Source organism: Capsicum annuum, chromosome 12 (assembly GCF_002878395.1).
Source record: "Capsicum annuum cultivar UCD-10X-F1 chromosome 12, UCD10Xv1.1, whole genome shotgun sequence".
Classification (NCBI taxonomy): domain Eukaryota; kingdom Viridiplantae; phylum Streptophyta; class Magnoliopsida; order Solanales; family Solanaceae; genus Capsicum; species Capsicum annuum.
Genome location: NC_061122.1, coordinates 52,934,126 through 52,961,439, shown reverse-complemented (window position 1 = coordinate 52,961,439; position 27,314 = coordinate 52,934,126). Strand labels below are relative to the sequence as shown.

At 34.3% G+C, this 27,314-nt stretch overlaps 1 protein-coding gene and 1 long non-coding RNA gene across 2 annotated transcripts; one reads left to right on the top strand and one right to left on the bottom strand.

Annotated features, from left to right (window-relative positions):
• Positions 1-4,110: 4,110 nt before the first annotated feature.
• LOC107851885 (glucan endo-1,3-beta-glucosidase 8) lies at positions 4,111-7,243 on the bottom strand. The gene is made up of 3 exons (XM_016696976.2): positions 6,699-7,243; positions 5,352-6,142; positions 4,111-4,522 (listed from the first exon to the last, which is right to left on the bottom strand). Exons 1-3 carry the CDS (start codon positions 7,028-7,030, stop codon positions 4,215-4,217), a joined length of 1,431 nt encoding a protein of 476 aa, XP_016552462.1. The 5' UTR covers positions 7,031-7,243; the 3' UTR covers positions 4,111-4,214.
• Positions 7,244-9,484: 2,241 nt separating this feature from the next.
• Positions 9,485-11,861, top strand: LOC124889387. Its single transcript, XR_007048353.1, has 2 exons — positions 9,485-9,670; positions 11,481-11,861. It is a non-coding gene; the product is annotated as an uncharacterized LOC124889387 (long non-coding RNA).
• The last annotated feature ends 15,453 nt before the right edge of the window (positions 11,862-27,314 follow it).

Here is a 27,314-nt window from a genome sequence, read left to right as displayed (position 1 = left end):
TGGAGTTGGTTGATCTGCCTTCAGAAATTAAACCTTTAGGTTCAAATGGATCTTCAAAAGGAAAATTAAAACTGATGAAACTATTGATAAATAGAAGGCATGACTTTTCGTTAAAAATTTTAGATAAAAAAGGTCTTAATTATTTCGACACATACTCGCCAGTAACAAGGATTATATCCATTAGGGTATTGGAACTAGTATGGAGAATTGGAGGAAGAAATTTATATGGAACAATCTAAGGATTTTAAAGTTCTTCATAAAGAAAGAATAGTGTGGAAACTTGTTGAGTCACTTTATGGACTAAAACTAGCACCCAATTAGTGGCATGCAAAATTAGATCAAACTATGTTAGCAAATAGATTTAAGACTAATGAGTGTGATGAATGTTTTTATGTTAAAAACACTCCAATTCACAAAGTCATTTTTTATTTGTATGTTAACAACATGTTGATCATCAGTAGAGATATTTCTAATATAAATTGCTATTAAAAGAATGTTAGAAAGGAAATATGATGTGAAAAACCTTGGAGTTGCTGATGTTATCTTAGGAATAAGAATTCATAAAACTCCACAAGGGTTAGCATTGTCATAGTCTCATTATAGTGAAAATGTACTTGAAAATTCAAGCATTTGATTTCAATATTGCCAAGACAGCAATAGATATGAGTTTTGCACTTTGAAAGAACGAATGTGAAATTGACTCACAATTAAACTATGCAAGAGTGTTAAAAAGTTTGGTGTATATCATGAATTATATGCTATCAGATATAGCATGTACTTTTACTAAATTCATTTAGTTCACAAGTAATCTTAGTCAGCTTATTGGATGGAAATAAAAAGAGTATTAGGGTATCTAAAACATACTTAAAACTATCCTTTAAATTATAACAAATACCCATCTTTAATTAAAGGACATAGTGATGCCAATTGGATCACCAAATCAAATAAAGTAAAATTCATAAGTGGGTATGTATTTACTCTTGGTGAAGGAGTAGTCTCCTGGAAATCATCCAAATTGACACGTATCCCATGGTTTACGTGGGAATCTAAATTTATTGCCTTGGATAAGACCAGTGAATAAGCTGAACTGACTCTGAAATTTCTTGGAAGATATTCCTTTCTATCCCAAACTTTTGGCACCAGTATGCATACAATATGATAGTCAAGCTTTAACAGAAAGGTCATAAAGCATGATGTATAATGGTAAATCTCATCATATAAGATGGACACATAATACCATTAAGAGCTACCATCTAGTGGAATTATCATGATAGACCATGTGAAGTCAAAGTATAACATGTCAGATCTACTAAGAAAAGGCCTACCCAGAAACAGAGTTGAGAGATCATTTAAAAGAATGGGTTTAAGTCCTAGGACAAGTCATCACAACGGTAACTCTACCTAGCAGACTAGAGATTCCACGAGATAGGTTCAAAGAGATCAAATATAGTTGTGACTGATAGTTTAATATTGTTAAATAACTCATTCTATTCTCTTAATGAAGACAATATTCAAGAAACAAGTATAAGCCTTAAGGTTTGAAGCTTTTTAATGATTTCTAAGTTTGGCAGGTATGACTAAATACTTATTAATAAGATTAAACATTTAAGAATCACTTATGTGAGTATGAAGTGAAAGTCACTTTAAGGAGAATTATAGTAGAGGCCTATTCTCTAAGCACTTATAAAAACCAGATAGTGTTCATGGTTGAAATGAATGAAACAGATAAATGATAAAAGGCTAGTTGCATGACTTGTATTATCTAGGTGTACAACAAAGTTTGACATTTTAAAGATATCACATCTACAGATTGACCTAGTGCATTCGACATAAGTTCAATACAGAAAGTTTGAAGGAAAACCTACTTATCTAAATGCAAATATCCTTTACTTGTAAATCACACACTTGTATTTATATTTTTTAAATTATATAGCCATTTTCCATTCATATGGAAAATGTTAGGTTCTAGTTGAAATGAGAATGAAAAATGGATAAATAGATAAAAAAAGTAAATTATATTTTCATTTTAATGAAGAAGTGTTCTTCCACATTGGTGGAAGAAAGAGATTTTCTTATGCTTAAGTATAGAAGCAATCCTCCTTTTTATTAGTGAGGAAATAAGAAGAAAATCCTTATGCCATTGTTATCGTCGCTCACTCGACTCAATTTTGACTTTGAGTTTGGATTTGGACTTAAATTTGACAAATGATCGATCGAGGGATTATTTTTTGAATAAAGTTCAAGTGAAACTCAATTGCTTAATGAATTATTAATCCCCAAAAAAGTAGATTGGAAACTTTTCTCCATTTGCGAACGCACACAAGCATGTGCGGACGTATGTTAAAAGATACATTGAAGGGATGTGATCCTTTACTTCATTGTTTGAACGATGATTAATGAAGTGTGAGTGCATCTGCTAGTGCACATGCCAACACATATCACTAGTCACATTTTTATTTAAATAAAAGGAGATGTGTGGCTTCACATCGTCATCTGTGGTGTACATGGGTTCGCATATGGGCTCGACACTCAAAAATAGTACAACTGTTCATAAATTATTGCTTCTTTTCTAAAAAAACACCTTTTGACTATAAATATCTAATTTTTCTCAAATATGACATGAAATTTTTAAGTTAAAAAACACTCTTCTTTCTTGAAAAACTCAAGAGTGATGTGCTACTGTTAAGTGAATTCATTATTTAGCAGAATTTAAGCTACTGCTATTCTGCTGAAGCAATTCATTTTATCCTGAGATGATATATTTCATAACTGAGGATATTTGAGGGGAGTAATTTCCTTTAAGGACACACTATGAATTTAGTGAACTTGAATCTTCTCATTTTTCTCTCTTTCTAAATGTTTAGTTTTGCTATTTTTCAGAAAATAGTTTGAACTTAATTTTATTATTCATAAGTTGATCTGAACTTATTGTTGAATTTATGAATACAGAGTTAGAACTTCATTTGGTTGATCATATTGTAGTTTGAACATATTGTTAAACTTTATCAAATACAAATTTTACAATAAAAAAATAACATCTATATCTGAAATTGCCTTAACCACGTCTTTAATCTACAACTAACCATAGGCTCTAGCTTAAAAATTGATAGGACTTTTGCGAAAGTTAATAGTTGCAAATCATGGTGATGATAAATCGAATAACAAAAAAGACATACTAAAAATATATTATTAATATTGTTTGGTCAAGCAAACTACATACTAAAAAATCACAAACATGTAGGTAGAAAATCTCCCCCTAAAAAAGGCTTTGTTAAACAATTATATTGTGGATGCTACCATCTTATGGTATGAGTGGGGAAGGGGGGGGGGGTCAATTTATAGAATTGGAAACTTTTCATTGAGGATAGCCAAATATGAAAGAGAGTTATATTTTTTTTTTAGGAAAAGTAAAAGAAATTATGGTAATACTTTGACTTCTCTTCAATAGAAAATTAAAACTCAAATTTGATAAGATAGCCAAATATGAAAGATAACTATATTTTTCTTTTAGGAAAAGTAAAAGAAATTATAGTAATACTTTGACTTCTCTTCAATAGAAAATCAAAACTCAAATTTGATAAGAAAATCAAGGCAAATAACCTAACAGTCTAGGCCTAGGCTGGGAACCTATCAACCAATTATTTTTTTTTAAAATGAAAAAAAAAATGGTTGTAGATCATTGATGTCAAATTAATGAAACAGATCATATGTAAAAGAATTGGTATATTTATGGGTTCCCGGAGTAGACGAAATGGAGAATGAATAAAATAGAATAGTTTGACAAAATCATCATATGATAGAAAAATTTCAGAGCCTCCCACTTATCTGGTTTACTGGTTGTCCAACCTATTGAATCATAGAGAAAGTGCATGGAGCCATCTTAAAAAAAGTGTTTCTCAGAGCACTAAAATTCCGTTATACATAAAAATTGGAGATCCATCTAACCACAAAAGTCTATTATACGCAGCATTACCTTACTTTTCTAAAACTAAAGAAAAAGAGGTTCAAAGTTTTCAAGAAATTTTGGTTTATCTACATTTATTCCTCACATACAACAAAACTTCAGTGTCTTATAGTAATGAGTGTACGTACAAAATGAGACACCTAAAATTCCAATAAAGTAAATATTGGTAATAGTACTTTCTCTTATATTTCAACCAATCAAATGTCTAATACATGACATTCCAAAGCAAACTTAATTTGTTAATTTTTTTCTAGAGAAGTGCCAAAAAGAGGAAGAAACCAACAAGAATGTTGATCATTGAATCCAAACCAATTCTAGCTCCAGCACTATCCAAACCAAGAGGGAATAGACAAGAACCAATAGAAGCATTGGTCTGCACAATTTGTGCCATTCCATCAAAAACACAAGATTCCACATCTTGACCATTCATCTGGAAATACATGTTAAATGCATATGAAATATTTCCATTTGCATCCAACTTGTTGCATGATCCTCCATATGACGTTGCTGTACAATCTGACCTAGAACAAGCATATTGTACACTTGAAGGTAGCTTACCTATAATACAACAACAACAAAGCTTCAATCTCAAACAAGTTAATTAGGATAAGTTATATGTTAAAGTAGAAAAATTAACCAATTATTACTAGTAATTTATACACCAATAAGGATTGTGATGGTGAGGCAAATACTCATCTATTATTATCCAAAATTCTCAAGGTCAAGCCTTTGGAATGGAGTCGAGGCTTTGCTCCCCAAGAGGGATTTTTCAGAGGGAGTCTGAATTAGACTGGCTCCAAAATCAAATACTACTATATATAAGATGTGAAACATAAAAAAACTGACTTATACCCAACTTGATCAAGTTTAAACGAGTTGGATTATGACCAGTTGTCCACTAGAACCAATGGATTGAACTTGCAATGACACATCAAACTATTATGCTAAAAAAAGTCAAAATAGCATAGCCTGATGAGTCAAAATATAACTAAAACCCAACCATACAAGATCAAAATTTTGAGTTCGAAAGAAATGCAAGTTTTAAAGTACTTAAGCTAATAACGTATTTAAGCTACTAATTAAGAAAAATACATCAACTTTATTTTATTTCTAAAAGCCAAAACCAAAAAATGAGGAGAGATTGTGTCACACAGGCAAGTTTGAATTATGACTCATTATTTGACCCATTTTGATCCACACAAACCTTAAACATATTAGATCATGACTTATTTATTAATTTGACCTATTTTGACCCCGTCAAGAGTGACTGACCCATCCATTTACCATCTCTATTTATCTAAATTATAATCGTCGTTAGTGTTACTTCATTTAAATTCATCTTTATCTAATGCCATATAAAGTAATTACTAAAAGTTGGAAGTTTTACCTATATCTTGAGCATATTTGTTCAAGATGCACCATTTTTTCTCCAAGTACTTAATATTCTTTGCACCAACAGGCATTGTCTCACGTCCTTGCCCTGTGATATCCATTGGAAATTTAGGTTGTCCATCATACTTAAAAATACCCCAATGACGTTCAAAACTCCCTGGTGCTATACTCTTTTGGTTCTCATCTGTTAAACTAAATAAATAATACTCAATATATCCAGGGTATAGTGGTGTTCCTTTTTTCGTTGCTATTTTCTTGAAAAATCCACTATAGAATTTTTTGGCCATTGTGACATTTCCGTATAAATCTCCATCAGTTGGCCAACCAATTTCTCCAACAATAATTTTCACACCAGCACAATTAGCTTTTCTCATTGACACTACTAATGTGTCCAAATTTGCATCGAACATATTAGTGTATGATATTCCATTGTCTTTTACAGGCTTGGACGTACCATCAAAAAATGCGAATTCTACAGGAAAATGTTTGTTTTCATTGAGACTAAGGAAAGGATAGATATTTACGAGGAAGGGGGCGTTGTTTTCTTTGAAGAAACGACAAATATTTTGCATTAGGTCCCTAATGTCCGAGCGAAAATTGCCATTTGATGGACCCCCATTACCGGAATCATAAACATCTGCATTTTGTGGGATGGTAGCTTTAATTTTGTCACCAAGGCCAACTGCATTCAGGGCTTTTTGTACATTTTGTAAAGCTGGGAAAGTAGATTTCAAGAATGAACCATTGTATGATTTCAAGAATGGTTCATTTCCAACTGCCACGAACCTACAACAGACAAACATGTTATAGTCAGTCCAGGAAAAAGAAAATCAGAATTCATGACAAATAATAATGGATTTACTTATACCAAGTGATTGTATAAAAGATGTTATATTATCAGCATAGTTGAACATGACAAAATTAATTTTATATAGGGGGGCTTGACAAGTTATTTTTATTATATATACATACATAATATTTTACCTATATACTTAGTTTGACTAAGGGAATTCAATTAAACCCCTTCACCATCATAGTCCGCCATTGTATGATAATTTAAAACTTCTTTGACACTTATGTCTATATGTTAAACCAAAATCAACTACTCCCCCCAATCCTTTTTATTTGTCGCTTTAGCAAAAAAATTGATCCAAAACATTATCATTTTTAAAACCATGAAACTATTTTTTTAATTCTCAAATATAGCCTAATGATATATACAATTTTCTAAATCATCTTATCATTTAATAAAAAAAAGAGTTTATGGAGAAACAAATCATAATTTAATCAGGTAATTAATCCTTGTGATTAATAATGAAAGGATAGAGAAAGGGGTGCTTACTTAATATTAACACCTCCATTATACAAATGTGTGCTGACATTATTTTTCACCCATTCCTTGGCAAAGTCATAATCACTTGCAAATTTTCCCAATTGGTTGTTTGGGATTCCAACCATGACCTCAATTCCAGTATTAGCAAAGTACTTGACAGTCCAATGATCAGAATCAAACAATTTGACTTTATCAATCTTGTTATCCTTGAGCATTTGAACAATTGTTGAAGGGTGCAATGTTTGTGCAGCTTGTGTACCCCAATTAACACCAATCCCAAAGGCAAAACTAGTCCATAGCGCCAAGCAACATACCCATATCAACATCTTAATATGAGCCATTGCTAGTGCTAATCACTAGCTTCTATACGTGCGTATGTCGATTATTTATATTTATATATGTATATTACTCACTCCTCCAAATAAATACTCACAAGATATTAATTAACGAATCTAAGGTTCTTGAGAAAAATGATGAATTATGAAGGAGGTGATTTGAGGGAGAAATGTGAATGAATGAAGTTGAGGCAATTTTATCTCAAAATATGAATGCATGAGCTAATGTCAAGGAGAGAGGAAAGCGGGCCAACATCACTTGTTATTTCTTTGGTTTTCCTATATATGTTCTGAAATTATGGAAGGGAGGAGTTTATGCTTTTGTTTGTTACCAAAATTTAATTTCTACGTGTGTATTTGACAGCATATAATTTTTTACATCATCAGCTTAAAGTGACCACCTATAATGACATACGTAATTATTTATAGATTTTTAATTATAATATCTCAAATTAAATAAAGAATCTGTTATAAATTAGTTAAAATGCATTATACGAAAAAGGTGATTTACACCACCAAACATATTTAATCTATTTTATATAATTATCATACTACTATTGAAACTAGAGATTAACTAGTATCCACAGTTAGTGGATACTAAAATTACACAATCAGTGCCTGTTGAACATATTAAGTATGAGTGGAGTAAAGGCCCAAAATCATATATTATCTTTGCCTTAGACATAAAATAATACATATTCTTTCAACTAGAGCACTAATAGTCCTTTTTATTTAGTTAATTGGTGCATTTTTAGTCATCACCCCAACACCGTTAATTTTTTTAACAGCAGTCAATCACCTTTCTATCACACTATTTTTTCCCTCTAAAAAAACCTCACCTGCAAAATGTTGCTGACAAGTGCTTGAATCAGTTTGAGTGTTGAGATTTTTTGTGTCACTAGTCACTATAATTTAGTTGTAAGGGCATAAGTTCTTGGGGATCTCTTGTGTTCATGGACTGAATGCAAAACTAATGAGGGAGAAAAAAATATATTCCAATAAACACAAGCACTCCGAGATCAACCTCTTCACCAACAGCTAGCCGACGAGGACGAACCAAGTATATTTAGGTTGCACACTATAAGCAGTATAAGAAAGCAATTACTAAAATCAGCTTGCCAGAGTTGATAACTCATAACTTGAGCAGTTTCAGTGGCTTCACTCCGCAAGATAGTTGCGATCCAAAAATAATACGTTAACGACAGAGCAAGCAACTGAAGCAAAAGTAAAATATCATTAACTAATCCATCAGTAAAGACCTGCTGATGTAAATAAAGTCAGCTATCAAGCAACAACATAAAACACAAACCATAACAACAACATCTGGATTTATTGGTACGCGACCTTCCCATTAACCTATGCTCAATATCCTAGTGTATTGAGGGAACATCTTTTGATTTATACACGTCCTGACTTCTTTTATTCGCTATTCCTAGTCCTTTTACTCTTCATTCTATCAAACGTCCTCATTTTTAGAAATGAGTTCTTGTGCTCTTCATTCTGTCAAACGTCTTTGCATTTCTGGTATGTATTTTGATCCATTCGAGTTGATTCTATCTACTCTTTTCTTGATAAGAATCTCCCTAAATTGATCCATTCGAGTTGATTCCATCTGTGCAGACTAAATTGCAACTTTCTGTTACTATAATGCTTATTGTTTAGGCATAGGAGGTCATCACTGTTTTCTTGTTAGACAAAACATTTTGTGAAGTTAATTAGTGAACATTGTATGTCTTACACATTTTTATACTTAATAAAGTTGAAAAGTTGTTCATTGTTAATGTTTTAGGTGGCAACCTTTTACGATTATGTTCCTATCCCAAAATATCTTCAAGTGAAATGTTTCACAAATGTGACATTTAATCACCTCAAAGAAGTTAACTTGAAAGATTTTGTAGTCTACGAGCCTGAGTTACAGCGTATAAAGCTTTTCTTAGCCAAAATCTTCGATGCTAATGAAAATTCTAACCAACCTCTACTGACCTGCTGAAGATTCTGGAATCACCTAACATAAAAGTTGATGCCATCTTTGATCTTCATGAGTCTTATTAGATCATCAAATTAGTAGATTGAAATAATTATTGATGCAGTGATACAGAGAAGTCTGAATTGTTGATACAGCGTCGATGCCTCAAGGCTTATTTGATGTGTTTTTTCATTGATTCCCTTTGTTTAATGGTGCTCGTATTTACCTGATATGAAGGTGAGGTGGATTCTGTTAAAAAAATTAACGGTGATAGGATTGTGTCTAAAAATGCACCACTTTTTAAACAAAAAGGACTATTAGTGCACCAATTGAAAGAATATGTATTATTTTGTGTCTAAAGTAAAAGATAATGTATGATTTTGGGTCTTTACTCTATTAAGTATTATCACAATAAATAAAGAGTAATAATTTTTATCTCTTTTTTTAATTGTTTTTTTGAAATATCCTTTCCTTAATATTTTACGGATCTAGAGTTTATCCTTTTCCTCCCTCTCTCTTTCCTCATCTATGGCTTCAAACTTTATCAATGTCAAAATATCAACGCTAAATTGCAGACATGGTGCACCTATTTTTTCAAGTGAAATATTACTTCTTTGATTTTTAGGAGATACCATTTAAGATCTTCATCATTCATTTCTATGACAATATTACAGCAGAAGGTTAGATTCATATTACAGCTTTCTGTCTCCAATTTATCTTCTCCGTAGATGTCAAATCAGATTTTCTCAATGAACATATTAGTAGTTGATCTATTTTTTTCGTTCCATTTTCTTTCTACTTTTCCCCTATCAAGCATAAATTATCTTTTTCTATTTAATGGTACTTTAGTTACTCTGTTTTCAGAGGCGTATCTTAATACATGGGAAATAATGCTAGGAAAAGGACACTCATACCATATATTCTAGATGATGTGTTTGCTCAAAGTTGTCATATTTCTCCAATGTTTTTACCTCAGTATTTACAACATCAACATACCCATTGAAATATGATATGTGGTGGTTGGAGAGGATAGAGTGTAAGCAGATCTTATCGCTAATTTGTAGAGGTCAAGAGGCTTTTTTTGGAGACCCTCGACTCAAGTATAACAGTAGAATATCATTCTCCCAATTCTCACAAAGACAATGTTATGGCGCTAATTTTCTTAATGCTCCAAACTGTAAAATCTAATACTGCTTCTCTGAACAAAAAAAGGAGGCATAAGCACATAAATTTCAAATCAAAGTTGCAGTTATTTAAAAAATAAAAAACGTCACTTAATTGAACCAAATACTTAAAATGTGAGTGATAAAGAATAGAAAAGCCCATCCAATTATGCACTTAAAATAATGAGGATTAATGTGATACAAAATTAGTTAACATTTGGTTCCTAGCATTTTCTTTAATGTGTATATCATTGTGTCACATGTAATTACAAAAGCACTACTAAATATTTGAATTATTTGATGTAGGAGATATTCTATAATTTTTCTTGTGAGGGTATTTATTGGTTTTGTCCAGTCATTAATAACTTGAACTAGTTTTGACTAGAATTCATAAATGCAACTAAGCCAAAGATGAACAGAGGTTAACTGATCTCCTTCTAATAATGAGGATATGGCAGTTTTCAAATTGATATAAGAGGTTTCCCACCAGTGACAGCTCGAGGCCTCATGCAAACGAATAAACATATCTTTGGTGACTACAAAACACAATTTCCTGAACAATTTGTCCCATAAAAATTTCACATTCAAAAGGATATACCATCAAACAAATTATGGAAAGGTGGCAGTATACCCTTTATAATAGATTCTATTTCTTTATTAATAGAAATTATTACCATACACCGTTCTCTAAAATTGATATATAAACTTTCTAGCATTCATGTTAATCATCGTATAAAGTCAAAATAGGACATTGAGACAAAACAAGAGAAAAACTCCTTTCTGGAGAAACATTGGTACAACAACTCTTGGAATCCTCAATTCAGGAGAAATTGAAAGGATTGGAGGATGAATGGCATGATGGCATTGCTAGTTAAGCTATCAAGTATCACTGTCAAATCTCAAGTAAACGATAGGATGGAAAGAGGGACTGTAAGGAGGGAAATTTTATAGTGAAGAAAGTATATGCTCATCACTATTCAAAGAATGAGGTGTTAAACACTGGCCATGGAAATTAATCTGAAAACACAAAAATGCCTACCAAAGTGATTTTCTTTAACTGGATTACTTTTATTTTAGTATGCCTCACCCAATATAATCTTAGAAGAGAAAGATCAAAATAGTAAATAGGTGCTACATGTGCAGTACGGTAGGAGATTAGTTAGATAGTTAAGCGTTGTCTTGCTTATTCTTCTATACATTTAGTCGCAGTAAATTGGGTATATTGTTGTGCTACATGTGCAATTTGGATTTTGAAGGTGTTAGACATGTCCCTTTGCATTGGTCTGTAGCATAAGATATTTGAAACGTGTTCTTTTTTTTTGAATAGCCTGGATCAAGCTAACAACATCAAGGAAGAATATGAAAGATGTGTATGCGGGAGAAGTTAAAAAATGCATCATAAAGGATTGAAATGGTACCTATTGCGGTGCTGCTATATTTTGGTGCATCTGCAATGAACAGAATCAAAGATGTTTTCATGGGATTTCAACACCTACGCATGTACTCGAAGCAAAATATTTATTATTATTTTTACTTGGCTCAAGCAGGCCCCTATAACTAGGTTGTGTTCTACTTTTGAATTGTGTTTGCTCCTTATTGACTGAATAGTTATGTTATGTATATGAGCAGATGACTATATACCTCTTTTGTAAAATTCAAAATTAATTACACATTCTTGAAGTGAAAAAAAATCATCATTTCTACTTAATGAATTAATGAATGTCAGCGTATCTCCTCTAAATTGCATTTACAAGAACTAAACGGAAAAGGAAGCTAGATCTTAGTTCCTTCTCTTGTATCGAGCATGATAATAACATATATTTTGTTTAAGACATGTATCTAAACACATTTGATTTGTAATTCACATCATACATTGCAATATCGGAGAGTCATAACCTCTAGATTCGAGTGACATAAATTATCTACTCAATTATCTCCTTACCCCAAATAAGAAAAGTCTCCCTTTGTTCCTTTTACTTATACTCATTTTCGTATCTATCCAAACATTTCTCTTTAGAAACCAATCTATACCAAATAAACAGATAGAAACTGGAGTTGCAATTATACACAATATCTACCAGTAGAAGAAGGCATAACAATCGAAATAGGATCTCCTGGACCCTTATTCAGAGAACCATCATTCCACAGATTAACCTCCAGAACATTAAACTTATTTGTGAGCTCTTTACGAGAAGTCGCTCTTCCTACAAGATAATATTAGATATTAAAAAAATAGCATAAGTTTAGCTTAAATTATTTTCCACTGCCTTTTGTGTGGATGATATGAAGTTAGCTGCCTGTCAGTTGATTACGAGCGAAGGCTATAATAATTCCTTCTCCAAAATTTTAAATCAAATATTTTAAATTGAAAATTTAATGAGATTATTTTCACATCAAATTACTTTCCTCTCTCAGATGACTTAATTTGAAATTAAATTAATCTGATTAATAAATTAAAAATACCAAATTCTTAAAGCAAAAAAAAAAGGTTGTCAAGCTATTAGTAAAGAATTTTATTTTGTTAATTAATAAAAATTCAGAAAATATTCAACAACCAAGTGAGAAAAATGAAACGTTAATAATTTTGTCCAACTGTAGCTAAAATTTTCCAACGATAACTTGTCCAGCCATTAATGTATTGTTTCCTTAATTTTAATATCTTAAATATCAAGTGTGCTAGTTTCTTATGTAAACTAAAAGATATTGTTGTTATTAGCTTAAAAGACACTTTTTCTAGATTCTGTAAAGAAAACGACAATAAATAAATACTAACCATGTGATTTTTGTGCCGATAATTGTCCCAAATTGCTTTAATTGTATAAGTTAATTATTTCAATCGTGAAATAAATAAAACTAATGAGGAAGAAGAGTAGAAGACGACTGAAATAGTTTTTTTCCTATTTTTGGTGAGCCAAGTAAGAATCCTAAATAAACTCATATAATTAATTTAGAGTCCAAGTTATCTTATAATACTTTTATTATTAATGTTATTTTAATATTAATAATACTCCATGGGTTAAATAAAGCAGTGACGGTGTAAATATATGGTACACAGTCTGTGGAAACTAGTCTTTCTCTGTAAACTATGCAAACAAAATTTTTAACATTTGATAATTTCTGGTTGAGTAGTTTTTGTTTTTTCAACTCTAATAGAGAACTAGTGTTGTCTCACGTTTTGATGATGACTAGTTGATATTGGAGGACCAGGTCCCTTGCATACCTTGTCCTAGTACAGTTTTTATATCTCTGCACAGTTTTATCTGCTAGTGCAACAAACTGTGCAGGTGTACAACGTACCTGATTAGACATCTGATCCAATTAAAATTTAATCCTTATTTCTATAATACTAAAAATTCAAAGAGATGCTTCTCCCTCAATAGTTTTAGAAAATAAGAGAAATTCCTAGTAGCAACGAAAACTCTCAAGGATCATGTTCTAAATTATTACTGCTTTTAGTTAAGGGTTCTAGAGTCTTGCTTTATTATAGATTTACTCAATATATAATAGTAAAGCTTATTTATTGTTGTAGAGTTCTTAGGTAGGGTCACCTAAGTTGTGTTGATTAGAGTTAATCGATGTTGAAGTGACATAGTTGTCAAGAGGTGGTTGTAGTAGAGTTATTACAATTTGAAGAACTTAGAGTTAAGTTCATTGAAGTCTATAATCAATGAGTTTTGATTATAGTAGAGCTTGAGTTCTTGTAAGAAAAAGATGTTGTTTTTCCTCCCTTGAGCAATGAGGTTTTCATGTAAATCTTTCTGTTCTTTTATTCTCTATAATTTTTTTGTGTTAACTGTTTTATTGCTATTCTCCTCACCTCATGGACCTAGTCCCTTAATGCTGGTGCACCCCTCACATTTCAATAATTGGTATCAGAGTAAGGACACTCCAAAAGGTTAACACCTAGAGTGATTTCTTGATTATGGTTGCTCCACCTAATCTGGAGGAAGGATAATCTACTACTAGACTACCCCACTTTAATTGACAATACTCTGGGTGGTGAAAAACTAGGATGTATGAATTTATTATGGCTGAGTATAGTAAACTGATAGATGTGATACTTGATGGCCCTCATGTGTTATTTAGGGAGGTCAAAGAAGGAAACATAACTAGAATGATTGTCAAAACTAGGAGAGAATATGCTGAAGAAGATCATAAGAAAATTGAAAAACACTTTAAGGCCAAATAATTGCTTGTGTGTGGAATAAGACTGAAAGAAATCTTGGATTGTCTAAGAACAACACATGGAGGTAGAATAGATATAAAAGAGTCCAAAGTGGATATGTTGACCACTCAATATGGAGCTTTCTCCATGAAAAAAGGAGAAATCATTCAAAAAAAGCATACAAGGTTTACCTCAACCACCAACGAGTTGTACTATTTTGGTGTGGTTATTCCTCTACATAAATAAGTGAGGAAAATCCTAGGAGTTCTTCCTAAATAATAGGAAAGCAAAGTTGATTTTATTACTGAGGCCAGAAACTTGAAGACTCGTACAATGGATGAACTGATTAGAAATTTAAAACTCATGAACTGAAGAAAAACCAGGGTCAAGAAAAGAAAGAAGCTAAAAAGAAAAAGTCTCTAGCATTGAAAGCCTTAAACTCTGATTAGAGCAAGGAGGATACTGATGTTGCCTATCTGGCCAAGAAAATTATGAGGACTATGAAGAAAAGTGGTCAGTTTCAAAGGAAAGGAAGCAACAAAATAAAAGAATGTCTATTAAAGTTTGTCACAAGTGAGGGTAACCTGGGCATTTCATCAAAGATTGCACATTACACAATAAAGACTATTAAGAGTATCTAAAGTCAGGTGGTGACAAAGGAAATAAGAAGGACTAGATTCCAAAGAAGCCAGGAAGGAAGGTCGTTGCTGATTATGCAGTGAATAAGCTTTAGTAGTCTGGGAGATACTTCTAGTTAATCTGATGACAGGAGCCAGCCTGGGGCCTTGTCATAATGGGCATCCCAAATTCGACCATGATCGGGGACCGCCCCTGCTACCCTACCCAACCTTCAGCTGCCAACCCTGAGTTGGCTGAATATCAAATATATAACAAGATAGCATATTTATCTAATTAAAGACTCTGGGATTGGTATATAGACAAGACCGACCCAACCAAGTCCAACCATCCAAACCCCCACCAATAACCAATTACCAAACAAAAACAATAAACCAAAACCGAATTTATAAGCAAACCAAGTTCCATAAAATAACATAAAAGGATGGAAAAGTGAGAAATTTAGTCAACCGGTATTAGCCTCAATACCAATGCAATGCTAAGACTGACACCACTAGCGATCCCGCCCATACTAACCCATAGTAGTTCCACAAAAGCCTCTAACAAAAAAAACCAATATTCAATTGGGACATGCCCCCAATCATAGCCAAAACCAATACCTATAAAATAACCAAAGTATGTATAATCATCCATGAAATAAATTAAGCCTTACGAAATATGGAAGCTCACCACTTCAATCTAATAGCCGACCTCGAAGCTGTGCACTAAGCAAGAGCAATAGAATAGTTGGTTTATGCATCACATGGAGATATAACCGTACGAGGATGTGTTAACGGGTAAACACTAGAAAGAAACTCAGGATAAAGATATAATAATACCATCTAGTAAAACCAAGTAAACCAACCATATGCATAAAAATCATACATATATATAACACCATTCCAAAAAAGAAACCGGTTTTAGCATGCATTTAAAATCATTAACCTGGGTATGTGTAGCTTAAATATCCTAAAACCACCCACAGGGTATATGGGTCCAGTGTAACCTCCCGAACGAGCATCGATGCATGTAGCTTCACGAACCGGAGATACCATAAAAGTAGGGGATTCCCAAGTACCCTTCGTTTTCTATGATACATATGTACAATGTACTTAGAGGATTCCGCTGTACTTCATAAGTATCATATTTGGTCACCATGAACAACCACTCATGTCAGTAAATGTGATTATCCAGTGTTTGTCCATTGGACTCCCATCTTCACAGTTAGTTATCACCACCCACCATTATTGCCCAATTAAAACCATTTCCATGCAACAAAACCATTGGACCATTATTATTAACCAATATAATGAGTAGTGGCATTGTCATACCATCTATAACTTGGAAGCAATGTCCTTAGCCAACCTTTTTATGTAGTGGGATTCCCATGTACCCATGGTCTACATTATCAAGTTCACTTGGAGGAATCCAATGTACCCCACAAGTGTTTCATTATTCTATTTTCTTGGGGGAATCCCATTGACCTCACAAGTTTTTAATTAGTATGCTTACTCGGGGAAAGTCCTTGTACCCCACAAGAAAGCTTAATTAGACCAACCATGATCAGCAAAACCTTACCATTTAACCATTTAAACCATTTAGGGTTCCATTACCAAACCAAAACTTGCAATAGTTCCATTAAAAGTTCAATAAGATAGTAAGTTTTATCAAACATGTTGGCGCATAGTATTTTCAAAACCAAATCTAATTACCAATTTACCATTTCCATGCAACCAATTGTCCAAACCACCATTAAAGCATTTAAAAATGTAATTAAAATAAGGGAAAACCATAGTCAAATATTTACCAAACCCCAACACATATTTGATATCGCCTAAAATATACCTCCAATAGAAGAATAAAGCGATCGTTCTCAAATATAGTAACCCAACTAGGTTGGGATCGAATACCACAAGGAATACATTAGAAATCTATCTTAAATTTATTGAAATCATACTCCAATATGTAAAAGTGAAAGGGGGAGCGGGGTTGTTGTAATAAAAAAAGAAAAAGAATTAGTTGTTCTTGGTTATAAATAATAGAAGACAAAAACTAGGCTTGTGTTCCCCCTGGCTTCTCAAATCTATAAATTTCTCGCGATCAACCCAATTATTCTGTTGTTCTACATGCAACTTCTACAAGATAGGTATTATCAGCCACCGGGTAAGTTGGAAGAAAAATTTCACCCTTTACCGAGTAAGTCTCAAGGTGTCGCCTTGTTGCCCGTTGCTACGACCTTAGTTCACTATCACTAGGTAGGATCAAGTAGTTAAATGAGATGGTGGGAACTAAAAGGTGGAGATGAATCCTAAATCACTGTCCTAATATTTTTTACCAATCACAAACTTCTTTGTGGGGATGCATGCGAATACAGGCTATCTCAAGCTACTACAGTTGCTTGCGATTTAATTATCATAAAGAATATTAAGATACATCCAACCCTAGATTAGATAAATATCACACTTCCTCTACGAAGTTGATCTGCCAGGGTTCCCACAACCCTAGCTAAGGTAATTAGCAGCTCATATTTATGAGATCAATCATGGAATAAACAAAAAATTACAAAATCAATAGTCAAATAATAAGGAATAAATTGCAAAGTCTTAAATTTAATAACAAACCAAGAATAATAATCAATAGATGAATTCTTATTTAATTTTTGAATGATTGAATAAATAAAACCTAAAAGATATTTATAGATTACAAATACCAAATCCTAATTAAATTAGGAAAACCCTAGAAATCATCTCCTAAATAAAATAGGAAAATACTAGAAATCAACTACTAAATAAAATAGGAAAACATAATTACCCATACATAATAGGACTTAAAAAAAAATATAGAAGCGTAATTAGGATATATGGAAACTCCAGTAAACAAATCCTAACCAAAATTGGAAAGGTGAAGTTATGTCGTCACTCGGTACTGAAACATCCTGGTTTTGAACCTTAGAAATTTTTTTGGAATTTTTGGTCTCCGGACCTAATACGAATCATGGGTACGAATCATATGTTGGTGTACGATTAGTATGGTCCTGTCGTATGTTGACCAGTGTTAGTTGGTGTAACGCCCCAAATCTGGTACCCGGAATACTACATGGTGATCATGACCCGAAGGACCACAAGCTTAGCCATGACTGATATTTGGACCTGTATACTGCATAAGATATTGAATAATGCGGAAACATGAACTGAAACACCGTAAGATTCAAAACTGAACATAATCCAAATAATATAACATCTGTGTGGGGTAATAGAATACCCTGAACAAAGCTGACCATACTGAAGTATGAAACATGATAGTCTAGAAAGCCTCTAACTGGCTGAACTGTCTGAGTAAGGTGTTGATGGGACATGTCCCCAACTAACTCAAACTAATAAACTATTTAATGAGATAATAGAGAAATAATCATGTCCTCAAATAATGAGGACTTACTTCTAACTCTGACTGCTAAAAATGGAATTTACTATTGATATGGAGCTTGTGTCTCTGAACCTATGGTATACGACACCATAGCACAAATGTGTTAGTACATTGAATGTACTGGTATACATGTGAGGTAGGCTGAATGCTTGGGGTTTATATGCATGAACAATGATAATAACTGGTTAACTATCATGAGCATGAGAATACATGCATGAGACATAACAACTGGCACTAATACTGTGATAACATGATTACTGAATTTGAATATAACTGATAACATGAGTGACTATATCTGACAGTCCTGAATCTGATGGAACTATTTGAGTTCCATACTGTATCTAAGTTAACTGTATCTGACAGTATTGAATCTGATGGAACTATCTGAGTTTCGTACTATATCTGAGTGCACTGTATCTAACAGTCCTGATTCTATAACATAAAACTGTAAAAAGTAGTTATCTAAGCAACATGCCCCTGATACGCCATTATGGATGAGTTGGGGTCAAATCTGTAACCCCAATTGGAAGGGTATCAATACCACGCCACCAGTAAGGAAAAATTATGGGCGACCCTCATCAGATAGTATCCCCTGTATGAGAATGGTAGGGCCCTTATCTGATCATGCTTATCCACCTCATCAACCCTCATCGGCAGTGATGATCTCTTAACCTATGCTGGATATAAAGTTTTGGAATACAAGGATGACTGCTAAGGATCACACCCTCATCTGATAGTGTGTGTCCCCATCCTTGTGTTCACTCGGTGCTAATTTCTACTCCCATCTAAATGAACAATGGATATGATTTACTGAACTGAACATGGACTGAGTTACTGAATTTCGTTGACTGATAAAATACTACTGATATCTGACAACTGACTGAGTTCATGAGATCATGGAGATTTCCTGATTCATAAGACTGTCTGAAGTCTAAGGATCATGGCTTAGCAGAGAGTATCATGAAAACATGACATCGCTCTAAGCACATAACTAATGTTTCGGGTACAAGTATCCCTAGGACTCGATGGAAGAAAACTGACTAGGCATAACTTACTTGAACATATAGCTAACATCATAATCCATGATACATTTATAGAAGCATTCTATCAAAACATGTGATAGGCATAACTTGTACATACATGGGGATTTCATGATATCATACTAATTGGCCATTGTTCCTTTATCTAGACATTTAATCAAACACATAGAAGGCATAGAACATGTAGACAACATTATACAACAATTAATCATCACGATTCATCTCTAATTTCATCATCCTAGGATTTATTCATAGGTTCACATGAATTTACATCTATACAAATCAATTCCACATAAAATTTATCACCCAACATGGATTTGAATTCAATTGATCATTCTCAACATAATCAAAACTAACCCAACATGAAATTCATAAAGAAATCCATAAACTTAAACTTAGAAAAGAGATTTTTGGGCTTCATGGATGAAAGGAGTCCATGCTACGCATACCTTAGTTCGTGGTTTCGTGAAGATTAACGGTGAAACTTTCTTGAAATTAGATCTTCTATGAAAATCCTAGCTTTTTCTTGAGAGAAACTTGAGAGAAGAGAGTACATTTTGGGTGAAAAGTGGCTGAATCATGTGTTAAAAGGCTTAAATAGGGGTGGGAAGTTGACCGTTTTAACCTTAGATGCATTATTTAATTTCAGTATATTTTCCTGAACTGGGCCCTGGAGCGATGCGGCGCTATCGCTCCGTGTCACTAGAATTTGATAATTGGGAAACTAAGGGTTAGCGCAATGCAGAGCCATCACCTTGCCCTTTTTTTGTGACCTGGAACTTTGGCACAACGTGGAGGAAATCATGCTAAGACACTGGAAAAGGACAATTCTAAATTTGGGCCCTGGCGTGACGCACCATTATCGTGGACCTATACAGGAATTTTCCAAATGCCATTTCCTTTTGTGGCGCGGCACGCCACTAACTAATATGGCACTATTTTACGATAGGAACTTAAAATAGTCATAACTTCTGACTCGATTATTGGATTTAGGCGAATATTATACTAATGGTAAGCTTATTAAATTTTCCACAAGACAAAAGGTAAAAATCTTAAAAATTCCTCATAGAATAATCATTATTCACTTTAGAATCTAATACTAAAAATTTTTGAGATGAAATTTGCTAGGAAAAGTATGGGGTATTACAGTTGGTGGGATGGTTTTGGTCACTGGAATGGGTACAACTTAAAGGTATGAGTTGTAGGGCTTGTTAGGAGTCATATCAGGGACTTGTATGGTGGGTAGTGTTTGATCCTCTTATTATTTCATTTTGATAGGGATACGGGTCATGGGTACAGATCATATACTGTGGTTATGACTTGGTTGGATGAGTCGTAGACTGGAAAATTTCTTACCCAAGGTTAAGGTTTGGATACGAATAGTGAAAACCAATTGTATAGGAGGATAGGACTCTTATGGGTCAGCCATATCCTTGTGATGTGATTTTTGTGCAACTTAAGTAGGGGTATTCTGGATATTTCTATACTTAACCTAAATAGGACCCACGACTTTTAATACACTTAGGAGGTTATTTACCCTATTATTCTATTCATCAAAACTTATAATCTATTCCAAAACACGCTATAATTCTCTCAAGAGCTTTTGGGAAAAGAGAGCTAGGGTTTCAACTAAAGGATTGCTTTGGGGCTTATCTTAGTGATTTCCTTCCATTTACTTCTTGGTTTAAGGTATGATTCTCTTCCCTCATTGTAATTTAAACTAAAGGTATGGTTAGTATGATTGATTTCATGGTTTTACTATTACATAATTATGGTTTTCAACTATTATTTAGGGGTTCTGCTATTAAATGCTTGGTTATGGTTTCCTATAGTTTTACTTAGGCTTTTATATCCATTAATGGTGGATTTGGAGAATTAGATAACATGGTAATGTTTTAATGGTCTTTGAAATTGGTTTTGGTTATATTATGCACCTAATGTGTTTGATAAAATGTTTATAAAGATATGTTCATAGCATTGACATCTTTTAATGGAACTCTTGCATGTTTTAAACTTGGTAAAGGAATGATGCATGGTTTAAATGGTTTGAAAGGGCTAAAGGCTAAATGGTTATTCTATTGGGGAACATGAAAGTCTCCCAAGTGGTTTAATATGGTATATGGAAGGGCACTTGAAAGTCCCCTTAACCTAAATGATTTGTCTAAGGATATTACTTGTAAGTAAGGGGTGGTATAACGATACCACTAATATTGGCATTGGTTAAATAAAATAGAAAATAGATTGGTTAATCATTTAGAAATAGTTTTAATTCAGCATTAACAGCGAGATGTGTAGCAAAGCCATGAAAGGTGGTAGTCCCAATGGGGCTAACACTGGAAACTCATATTAGCTGATATGAGGATTGGTGTTAATGGACCGTGTGCATGATTTCATACTATTGGTGGATGTACTAGTCATTCCATAGGATACTTCCCTGGTCGTACGACTACTCATACTAGTGCCCTTTCAGTAGGGGGAGATGAAACTATATAACCCATGGGTGGTTTAGGATCTCCAAGCTACATAACCCAGGTAAAGGTTTTAAATGCATATTAAACCTAAATTCCTCTTCTCGGCATGGTTATATATGTAAGTCTGGTTGTGTTCATTGTATCATTTTACTTGGTTTTATAACTAGCATTCGTTTATCCTTATCTTGAGATTCATGTTAGTGGTCACTCACTAACCTATCTACTGGTGGCTATATACTTACGCCAAGTAGGAACCAGCCATTTGACTTCTCCTACAGAGTAATTGGCTTGAGATAATATTTGGATTAAAGTGGTAAGCTTCCATTCTTTTGGAAAGCATCATTTCATGTTTTGGATATTGTTAGACATTTTGAATTTATTTTTGACATTGTTTTTGGTCATGGTTGGGGGTATGTCCCAACCAGATTTATTACTTTTTTTAGAAAAAGGCTTTGTGGTACTTCTGGGGGTTGGTATAGCGGGATCGGTATTGGTGTTTGCCTGGGTATCGGTATTAGTGTTGGGGCTTACACAATTGGATGATATTATTGGTTGTTCCAACGTATTACATTTTGAGATTTATTACTATATTATGTTTTTGTATTCTCTATTTTGTTTTGGTATTCTCTTTGGTTAAGGCTTGGTTTATGGCCTATGGTTTAGTAGGTATGGCTGGGCGGTTAGTGTGGTACGTGTGGAATCCATTGGGTCATTCATGGTTGTTACCCTATACCAAGTCTTCATGAGAGAATTTACGCTATTTTGTTATATACTCAAAATTCATCCCATCTAAGGCTGGATATAGGTACTTAGGTTAGGTAATGGGGGCAGTCCTTGATACTTGTTTGACTTGGGAATCCTATTACAACAAGGCCTGATATTGGGTCATGTTAAGTAGGTATGATATCCAGGTTCATGAACACATAGAAGTCCACAAATTCATGTCAAGTAGAGTTCCATTAAGGGGTGTGAAGCGCACCGCACTTATAAGAGATAGGTTGCAAGACATTTTGGATTGTTTCGCTTTCTTGGTATTCTATCTTCAAGCTTGAGTTCTTAATCCTGGAATCTTCTCTAATCCTTATTAGCACATATTTTAGATCATGCCTCCTAGATCTGGAACATAAGGAATTTCTTTCGTACCATTTGGAAATAATGTTAAAGGGGTACGTCCTACGTCTGGAGTACATCTTCAATCTCATGGTCCTATTCCTGATGGTGCTTGAGTTCCTTCTATTCTGACTAGTTCTCTTCAGGTCCCTCAGGGCAGCGTACTGAATACAAAATTTTTTTGGTCTATTTATGTTCGTGCCTAACTGGTTGCTGCCCAAGTAGAGCGGAGTTCGACAAGTACTTTGTCTGTTGAGGCCACAAGGGTTGGTCAATTTATGAAAATGGGTCCTACGTTTACTAGAGTAAAGATGGAGGAGGATCCCTATGGCTTTTTAGAAGAGATGGAAAAGATCTTTTGGGTGATGTATGCTTCTAATATTGAGGGGTTAACCTTGCAGCTTATCAACTTAAGGATATTTCTTATCAGTGGTATGAGAAGTGGGATAGGGATAGAGGTGATATGGAAGAGGAAGGATTGTGTGAGGATTTTTCTCACTCCTTCTTGGATTGGTTATTTTCTCAAAAGTTGAGGAAAGCTAAGATAGAGGAGTTTGTGAACCTCAAGTAGGGAAGGATATCAGTAAAGAAATATGCTTTGAAGTTCCATCAACTATCAAGATATGCTCCTGACTTGGTGGCTGATATGAGGTCAAGAGTGAGGAAGTTCACTTTTGGGTTGAATAGAGATTTGATTCTGGAGAGCAAGACGGCCTTGATGACTAAATTATGGACACATCTAGGTCGACTGTTCATATACAGTAGTTTGAGGATAAGAAAAAAAGGTAGAAGGAGTTTAGAAATAGGAAGAGAAAGAGGAGTGCGATTTTTAATCAGGGAGGTGCTCAATCGTAGGATGGTAGAGATGGTGGCAAGTGGTAGAAAAATAAGTGGAGGATTTTTGGATTCTTTTTTGATAGTGCTTCTTACCATTCGGGAGACAAGCGCCATCAAGGTGGTGATAATTCTCAGGCACTGGTTGCCCAATCTCAGGAAAATAAAAGTCAGTCTGTTTCTTCGTGTCCTCTTTGTCGATTCTATGGTCGTCCTCATTGGGGTTATTGTGATGGAGGAAAGGACAAATGATTCAAGTGTGGCCAGGAAGGGCATTGACTTAGTGATTGTCTGGTCAATAAGGTTACTACGGGGGCGAACAAGACTCTTGTGGCTTTATCTTCTTCTCCTGCACCTGGTGATGCGACATCTTCTTTTATTACTGCTCTTAGTTTTAGTATTGGTCAGAACATGTTGCATGCTTTGGTATCCTGACAAAAATATTAGGCATAACCTAATATCATTACTGGTATGTAATAACTTTTCTCAGATAACGTATATATTTGCTTGATTCGGGGTCCACTCTTTCTTATGTGAGTCCATATGTGGTTGTATCTTTTGGTTTTAGTTCGGAAGTTATTTTAGGTATTTTTTCTAACTCTACCCTGGTAGGTGACTCAGTTATTGCTAAAAGAATCTACTAGGGGGTGTGACATCTGTTGGTGGCAAGTAGACCTTGGTGGATCTGTTTGAGTTGGATATGATAGATTTTTATGTAACTATGGGTATGAATTTGTTGCATTCTTGTTATCCATTTTTGGATTATCGAACCTGTAAGGTTATCTTTAAGTTCCCCAATCAACCGGTTATAGAATGGAAAGGTAGTTCCTTAGCTCCTAGAGGGATATTTATTTCTTATCTTAGAGCTCAAAGGTTAATCTCCAAAGGTTGTCTTTATCATTGGTCCAAGTTAAAGATTCTAACTTAAAAGGACCTTTTTTGTCTTTCATCCCTATGGTTAATGAGTTTCCAGAGGTCTTTTTGGATGATCTTCCCGGTGTCTCTCTGGATAGGGAAATGGAGTTTGGTATTGATTTGCTTCTGGACGCTCATCCAATTTCTATTTCTATATATAGAATGGCTCAGACTGAGTTAACGGAACTCAAGGAGAAACTTAAGGATCTTTTGGAAAAGGGGTTTATTTGTCCTAGTATTTCTCCATAGGGTGTATCGGTGTTGTTTGTGCATAAAAAGAATGGCTCCCTTCAGATGTGAATTGACTATAGGCAACTGAATAAGGTAACGGTTAAGAAAAAGTATCCTTTTCCTTAGATAGATGACTTGTTTGACCAATTGCAAGGTACCAAGTTCTTCTCTAAGATAGATCTTTGGTTTGGGTATCATCAGCTTAAGATTAGGGAGGTGGATATCCCTAAGATGGTTTTTCGTACTTGGTATCTGAATTTTGAGTTCTTGGTGATGTCATTTGGGTTGACTAATGCTCCGACAATATTTATGTACTTGGTGAACAGAATTTTCAGGCAGTAATTGATCTCTCCGTCATTGTGTTTATTGATGTCCTTCTAGTTTATTCAAATAGAAAGGTAGATTATGCTAATCACCTTCGTGTGGTGTTGTAGACCTTAAAGGAACAACATTTGTATACCAAGTTCTCTAAGTGTGAATTTTGGTTGAATGCTGTGAATTTCTTGGGTCATATAATTTCAAGTGAAGGGATTATGGTGGATCTACAGAAGGTTATCATGGTGAAGTGGTGGCCTAGGCCCATGAATCCATCCGATATTTAGAACTTTTTGGGTTAGCTTGGTTTTATAGGCAGTTTGTGGAAAGCTTTTCTATGTTAGGTTCTCCTTTGACTTGGTTGACTCGGAAGAAGGATAAATTTTTTTTGTTGGGTGGTTGTGAAGAAAGTTTTGAGAAGTTGAAGAATAAGTTAACTTCTACTCAAATTATGACTTTATCGGAGGGCAATGATGGGTTTGTGTTTTATTATGATGCATCTCGAATAGGTCATGGTTGTGTGTTAATGAATCTTGGGAAGGTGATTGTCTATGCTTCCAGGGCAATTGAAGGTACATGAGAGGAATTATCCTACTCATGATTTGGAGTTGTTGGCAGTTGTGTTTGCTTTAAAAATATGGTGGCATTATTTTTATGGTGTTCACATGGATATATTTTATGATCACAAGAGTCTTCAGTACGTGTTCACTCATAAAGAGCTTAATCTCAGACATAGGAGTTGGCTTTAGCTTCTTAAGGATTATGATATGAGTCTTCACTACCACCCAGGTAAAGCTAATATGGTTGTTGATGCTCTTAGAAGGTTATCTATGGGGAGTTTGGATCATGTAGAGGACAGAAAATGGGAATTAGGGAAGGACATTCACTGCTTGGCTAATCTTAGAGTTCATCTCTTGGATTTCAAGAAGGGTGGTATGGTGGTACAAGGGGTAGTTCGATCATCTCTTGGCATAGAAAATAAAGAGAAACAAGTGTTGGATCCTGTCTTGATGAAAATCAAGAGTGATATTGATGGGCAAAAAGTAGCGGTGTTTAAGATCAGTGATGATGGTACTTTACGATATCAAAGAAGGTTGTGTGTTCCTAATGTCGATGGGTTACGACAAAGAGTTTTGGCTAAGGTGCATGAGTAATGATATGTTGTTCCTCTCGTCTTAACTACGATGTATCATGATCTCTAGGAGATCTGTTAGTGGAATGAAATAAAGAGAGGTGTGGCAGATTTTATAAACAAGTGTATGGTGTGTCAACAGGTTAAGTTTAAGCATATGAGACCATAAGGGTTGTATTAAGAAATTGATTTCCCGAACGGAAGTAGGAAGTGATCAATATGGACTTTGTCACAGGTTTTCCTAGGTCTCGAAATCAGTATGATTCGATGTGGGTCATCATGGATATTATGACCAAGTCTGCTCACTTTTTTCCTGTGTGGACTATATTTTCGACGGAGGATGATAAGAAGCTGTATCTTCAGGAGATTGTGAAGATGCATGGGGTGCCTGTTTCAATTATTTTTTATCATGGTACTCAATTTACATCTCACTTCTAACGGTCTTTGTAGAAAGGGTTGGGGACTAAGGTTAGTCTGAGTACAGCTTTACATCTGCAGTTAGATGGGCAAGTAGAGAGAACTATTCAGACATTGGAGAGTATGCTTCGGGCTTGTGTGATTAATTATGGTGGCAATTGGGTTGAGCATATAACTTTGGTAGAGTTTTCTTACAACAATAGATATTATTTGAGTATTGGTATGTCTCTTTTTGAAGCGTTGTATGGTAGGAGGTGTAGATCTCTTATTGGTTGGTTTGAGCTTGGGGAGGCAAACATTTTTGGCCTGTTGGTTTATCAAGCAATGGAAATGGTCAAGGTGATTTGGGATAGGCTTAAAGCTACCCAAAGTCGCTAAAAGTCCTATACAGATGTTAGGCATAGTGACTTGAAGTTTAAGGTCGGGATAGGGTGTTCCTCAAGGTATCTCCCATGAAGGAAATGGTGCAGTTTGGAAAAAAGGGGAAGCTCAA